This window comes from Vigna unguiculata, chromosome 11 (assembly GCF_004118075.2).
Source record: "Vigna unguiculata cultivar IT97K-499-35 chromosome 11, ASM411807v1, whole genome shotgun sequence".
NCBI classification, from domain to species: domain Eukaryota; kingdom Viridiplantae; phylum Streptophyta; class Magnoliopsida; order Fabales; family Fabaceae; genus Vigna; species Vigna unguiculata.
In genome coordinates this window covers 35,669,700-35,676,159 of record NC_040289.1, presented here as the reverse complement: position 1 = coordinate 35,676,159, position 6,460 = coordinate 35,669,700, and the positions used below count along the sequence as shown (strand labels likewise).

At 31.0% G+C, this 6,460-nt stretch overlaps 1 protein-coding gene across 1 annotated transcript; it reads left to right on the top strand.

Annotated features, from left to right (window-relative positions):
• Positions 1 to 1,798: 1,798 nt before the first annotated feature.
• LOC114169857 (tetraspanin-3) lies at positions 1,799 to 6,460 on the top strand. The gene is made up of 2 exons (XM_028055198.1): positions 1,799 to 2,456; positions 5,896 to 6,460. Exons 1-2 carry the CDS (start codon positions 1,944 to 1,946, stop codon positions 6,238 to 6,240), a joined length of 858 nt encoding a protein of 285 aa, XP_027910999.1. The 5' UTR covers positions 1,799 to 1,943; the 3' UTR covers positions 6,241 to 6,460.

The window sequence follows — 6,460 nt, the reverse complement described above, 5'->3', positions numbered from 1 at the left end:
ACATCATGTTAATCACTATGTACTAAAAATTAAAATTAGTAGATTCCGTATACTTTTTAAGTATGCATGCTAACTAAATTTTACTTTGTAATGATATTTTTTGTTTAGATTTTAGGAGTATCTTTATAATTGTTTTTGTTTTCATACGAGTATTATTCCTGAAAAGCGAGAGATTTTTCAAGAAATGAAGACTATATTGCTAAGGAGGAGAAGCATTAATTATGGAAATGTTTAACAAATCACAATTTAATTTAATTAATTAAAACTTCTTTTAAGATGAACTAATCACTCACTTCTTATTTTAAATTATTTTCGACCAATCACATTTTTTTTAAGTTAATTTCAATTAAAATATTTTTTTATCTATCAAAATCATTTACAAATCTTTCCAATTTTTTTTTCTTGTCAATTCTATCATTTGAAAAAATATTACGCATTTTGAAACTCCGTATTTGTCGCGGGAAATAATGCTTTATGCATAAACCATAGAAGAGAGTACAAAGGACTTGTTTGGCTACTGTACAGCGCGTTATCGGTGAATGAACCATTAACGCTTATTGGTAACTTTCCTCACGTTAGGGATACCAACAAAATTCATATCACATATGTTTATAGATAAAATTCGCAATTGAAAATAAAAATTCGAGTAATGAATATGAATATTTTTTATATTCACGTATTAATGAGACATATAATATTTATATTCGTGAATATTTATATTTATTGTACTTTAATTTAAATACAAAAAATAATTAAAATTTTATTTATTTATAAATTATCATTCAACATTATTTAAATAAATTATTTGTATTTCATTTTGTTTGAAATTTATAAATATTATGTATTGTATTTTTATTTGAATTTATAGTTAAAATTTGTTACTAAAAATTAAATTTTTCTTGTTATAAATACTTATAGATATTAATAAATATTGAAAAAATATATGAATATTCGCATAACAAATAACCGTACAAATATAAATACGAATATAAAACAAATATTTATCCAAAAATAAAATACGAAAAAACTATTATGATATCATTTCCACTCCATTCACATCCCTCTCACACCAAAATCTCACGGTTTCACCCGAAGAATGCAAAAAAATAATAATATTCTACAGCAATCTCCATTTACACTGAAAGGGGAATCTTATAAGACGTAATCCATAATAGAAAATTTTTATTCCTTTCAAAAGAACAGATATTTTTTTTTTACTAAACGTCAGTGTTATAAAGATATTATTAATGAATTAATCTTGTTTATATCATTAATACATTTTTCCGTTCAAACATGATCTCTTTCCACATGTTTAATTATTTTCCCACTTTTCCCGTTTTGACACAATTTGTTATAAAATTATTTATTGTTTTGTTTTTATTACAGTGGACAAGATCTAAAACCACGACACACCTAACAAGGGTAGCCAACACATAACCTAATTTAATTCAAATTTTTATAAACTCTTGTTTTCTATTTATTAATTTTGTTGTTTGGATTCGTCCACGAAAAACGGAGTTAAACTCATTGTTTGGATGTATATTCCACCGACCATTTTTGGAAAAAGCTAAATGATTTTATATAAATATATTTATTTATTTAACATCCCAAAGAAGGGACCAAGAGCCACGGACTTTCAAAATGAACGAGGCTATTTCAGTCATTTAAGCATTGAACAGCACACGTGTCCAACATCAGCAGCGAGTATCCTTTTCCTCACGCGCTCGCAACTGGGATAGTCAAAACATTACGAGACTCCATAATTAAAAAAGAAAAAAACACTTCTTTCATTTCATTTCATGGTTACAACACAAACTGCATCTAATAAATACAACACAAGCCTCCATTACTACTGTCATAACTCTATTTTCTGAGCTTAAGAAAGGAACAGAAGAAGATAAGAAAAAAAAAATAAGAACGAAGAAGAAGAAGAAGATTGTAAGATGAGAACAAGCAACCACCTGATCGGTGTGCTGAACTTCCTAACGTTTCTGTTGTCGGTTCCGATCCTAGGTGGTGGGATATGGCTGAGCAGCAGAGCGAACAACACGGACTGTCTGAAGTTCCTGCAGTGGCCGTTGATAATAATCGGAGTGAGCATCATGGTGGTGTCGCTGGCGGGTTTCGCCGGCGCGTGTTACCGGAACACGTTTCTGATGCGGCTGTACCTGGTGGTGATGTTCGTGGTGATTGCGGTGCTGATCGGGTTCATCATATTCGCGTACGTGGTGACGGACAAAGGGTCGGGTCGGAGGGTGATGAACCGGGCGTATTCGGAGTACTACTTGGAGGACTATTCGGGGTGGTTGGAGGAGCGCGTGGCGAGTGATAGCTACTGGGGGAAGATAGGGTCATGCATTAGGGATTCCCATGTGTGTGCGAGGATGGGGAGAACCATTAACGGAGTTCCTGAAACTGCTGAAATGTTCTACCTTAGACACCTCACACCTATTCAGGTATATACATTAATCATTACTTTTCTTTCCTTTTCCTTTTCCTTTCTCTGTTCACTGCATTTTCTTTCTTTTCTATCTCTGTTTCTTCAATATTCTGGACCAATTTTTTTATACTATTTGTTCCATGTTTTTTCAACTGACAAAAAAACTCTGCAAGAAGAGATTGTTATTTATTTGGGCTTGTTTTTGTTTTTTGAATTTTGAAACACATAAGATAGAGGGGCACCCCATAGGTTGTTGATTGATTTGGAACGGTTGTTGTTGGAGCAGGAATTGCAGTTATTTACTTTTTGATTGGTTGTTGGTAGTACGAATTTTTCTGTGATTGATCATTAAAGAAAAGAAAACAATCAACGTTAAAAATAATATAAAAAAATGTGTTATATTATAGATATCGTAAGAAATGGTTTATAAAATAATTAACGTTAAAGTTGACGTAAAGGTTTATAAAATATATATCTTGTGTATTTTTAGGGATTTTTTTTCTTTCTTTTATGAAATGGTTCCAAAGAAAGTATGGGTGAAACAAAGTTGAAGGAAAGTGTTTGATTAAATGCGTAGATCTTAAATCTCTCTGCAAGAAACCCAGCGGCATGTGGGGGTGATGGGTTTTCATTTGTCAATTCCGGAAGTTATGGTTCTCTGTCTAATTCATTGAACCCTAAACAAATGGGAACAAATAAAAAAGAAAATGATATAAATACACCGTTTGATAGATATTTATTATGCATATAATATATATACTGTTTTTCTTCTTCAGTTTCTAATCATATAGTTTATAAAACTATTTTTCCTTCAGCTATAAATGATTATTTTAGATGTTTATAAAACAAGAAAGAAAATATAACATGAGTACCTATAGTGTATTGTGATAATTGATGCACTTTGTTTTGGAAAGGGGTGGCATCACTACTAGATACCAAATGTGCCATGATCACATATTTGGCTTTGATTTTTACATAATTGTCTATACTCTATAGTATAACATCATATATATGTAAGATAACATGTCATGAAGGGATTTTTCTTATGGAGACCATTGAACAGGTTTTCGAGTAATGACAGATAGACAGTGATGTGTCATGGTAGGACCATTTTAGGGGGTGCCCACGTTGCTGATAAGTAATAGATTATGAGACTGAACAACGACATTCATTAAACATAATCATGGTACCAAAGAATTATATAGGTTGATTTCAAAGAACCATTATATCATTTATCATGAAATAATACAGCTCTCAATTTGTCCATATTCCTAACCCTCTTTTTCTTTCTTGATAATCAAGCTTTGCATAATGAGTTAGAATTATTGACTTCTTATGCGTTTCTGTTTAGGCTTTTGTATACTTTTTTTGGCTGGGCCAAGCATGATGTATACATATAACCTAACTACTTGTCGCTTTCTCCTTTTTACAAGCTCCCCCGAATGTTCTAGGATACGTTTTTGAACTTTGAAGATGATTTTTATCTTTTAGGTGAGAGTGGGATATACTTTCTCTTTTTTGTTTTCTTGTGTAGTACATGTATTTAAGAATCTTGAGGTGACACAATCGTAGAAGATTAACCTTATAAGACCATACTTTTTATACACCTCAATTGTTATTCAATAATGGAATTTGTACCATGTGTTTTAGGTGCTAAATTGCTTAACTATAGCGATCTATAATTGTTGAACATTATTGGTAAAAGATATGTAGGTAATAGCTACCTTTACCTTATGAAAAATTATATTATAATTCCTAATTTTTGACCCTCGTCCTTTATTTCGTGACATGATTTAATGAAAAATTATATTATAATTCCTAATTTTTGACCCTCGTCCTTTATTTCGTGACATGATTTAATGTAGATTATTAATTCTTTCAAAGAAAAGGATAATAATATATTAATCAATGACTTACACTAAATCATGTCAAAAAATAAAAAATGAGAGTCATAATATCATTATCTTTACTTTTATATTATGTCTTTAATTTTATGATTTATTAAGGTTTTGACGTTTGATTTCTTATGGTGTACTGCCTGATATTATGATCTTTTAGAATATCTTGGCAATTTCCTTATCTAATTTATGATTCTGTGTTGCTCCAATTGGTGCACGAGACACTGACAATTTTGGTCTCGGAGCATGTTGTTATCTATGTCTCTAAAGAATAACTTTTTAGTGCATGCTCATGCATGTGCCATAAGATTTTTCTGGGGGAAAGAAAAAGGGTAATTATACAATAACTGCCACGCGGCACAAACGATAAAGACAAATACAAAATCTCTTCTTTTTCAAAGCACAAAATATTCATGCAACTGTTTTCACAAACTTAGCACAGGATAGCAGGTGGGGTGGTAGTTTCAAGGTTCTATTTGTTGAAATGCAGAATCACTCCTATGCTACATAAAAGACATAGATGCAGTTAGTAGCACACATTTTCAGTATTTTCTACAAATAAATAAATAAATAAAGTTATAACTTTTTTTTTACTAAAACACACTTTTGACTTCTTAATTTACTTTATTTATTTAATTAAATTTTCATAGTCATGGCAGTGTCAGCAAATCATACAGATTTTTGAAAACATGTGATGAACAGTAATGGTTTGATTAGAAGAGTAATGGTACAAAACCAGGAGAGAAATAAACTTGTTTGAGTTCTATTCACTTTTTCATTTTATTTTTAGCTATTTTTCTTATCTCTCATATTTTTCATACTTTTTAAAATTAAATATCTTAATTTCTACTTCATTTCCACCAACTTTTATCCATTTTTAAATTCCATTTACTCTTTTTACTTTGTACCAAACAGACCAAAAAGACAACCCATTATGATAGAGTCTTTTCGGTCAACCAAAATTACCAAGAACTTTCTTCAAGAACTGACCAAAATACCAATATAGATTTAATGCTGACACTTTAAGATACTATTTTTAAATTTGTTAAACCTAAAAGTTCAAAATTAATAAAACAAGATAAGAGACCGGAAATGTATTTAGAGTAGAAATTCATGGTGAGTTGAAAGACATCAGTTAAAAACAAGAAAGATGAACAATACATGAGTTCAATGAGTCATAAATCGACTGACTTCAGATTTTCCATTAAAGACAATGCCTTGATCTTTTATAAGAACTCATGTGAAATATGTTCTAAAAATCTCACAATTTGAATTTGAACAATGATATCATGATTCTATTTTTTCTACTATTATCCTTTACTCTTCAACGTAGTTTTGTGTGGGTCACTTATTAATGATTAATGTACCATTATTTTTTTTTTTGAAAGAATCAATGATCAATGCTAAGCAACTTTAGAAAGTAAAGAACGAGAGTCATAATATAATTTTCCTTTGAATTTTTTTGTGTCAAACCAAAATGACCTTAATATTTTGTTGTTAAACCTATTTGTGATGAAGTTGAATGAAGCAATTAATGTTGTGTTTTGCGTGTTACAGTCTGGTTGCTGCAAGCCCCCCACAGAATGTGGTTATGTGTATCAGAATGAGACAGTGTGGAACCTGGGATCAGGATTGATGGGAGCCAATGCAGATTGCACAAGGTGGAGCAATGATCAAGAACTGCTTTGCTATACCTGTAATTCCTGCAAAGCTGGTGTGCTTGCAAGTCTGAAAAAGAGTTGGAGGAAGGTCTCAGTGATCAACATTGTAGTTATGATCCTTCTTGTGATTGTTTACATAGTTGCTTATGCAGCATATAGGAACAACAAGAGGATGGATAATGATGAACCCTATGGTGAAGCCAGGATGACAAAGGCACAACCTAGTGCCTTTCATCTTTAGTGCCACCATCTGATGCAAAACATGTCTTAGGATTTTGAGTTTTTTTTTTTTTTTCTCATTTGTAACTAGGTTGTTCTAATGGTTTTGTGTCGAACATGAATTTGGTTTTAATCTTGAAAGAATGAATGTATTTAATTATTGTATACTTGCTTGGTGTAATAAATATGTAATAACTTGCACCAAAGAAGTTTTGCTGGTAGATGACATGTTAATTGTTTCA

Coding starts and splice junctions, on each gene's coding strand:
- LOC114169857 (XM_028055198.1), top strand. CDS start 1,944: ATGAGAACAAGCAACCACCTGATCGGTGTGCTGAACTTCCTAACGTTT. Junction 2,457..5,895: donor GACACCTCACACCTATTCAG/GTATATACATTA, acceptor TGCGTGTTACAG/TCTGGTTGCTGCAAGCCCCC.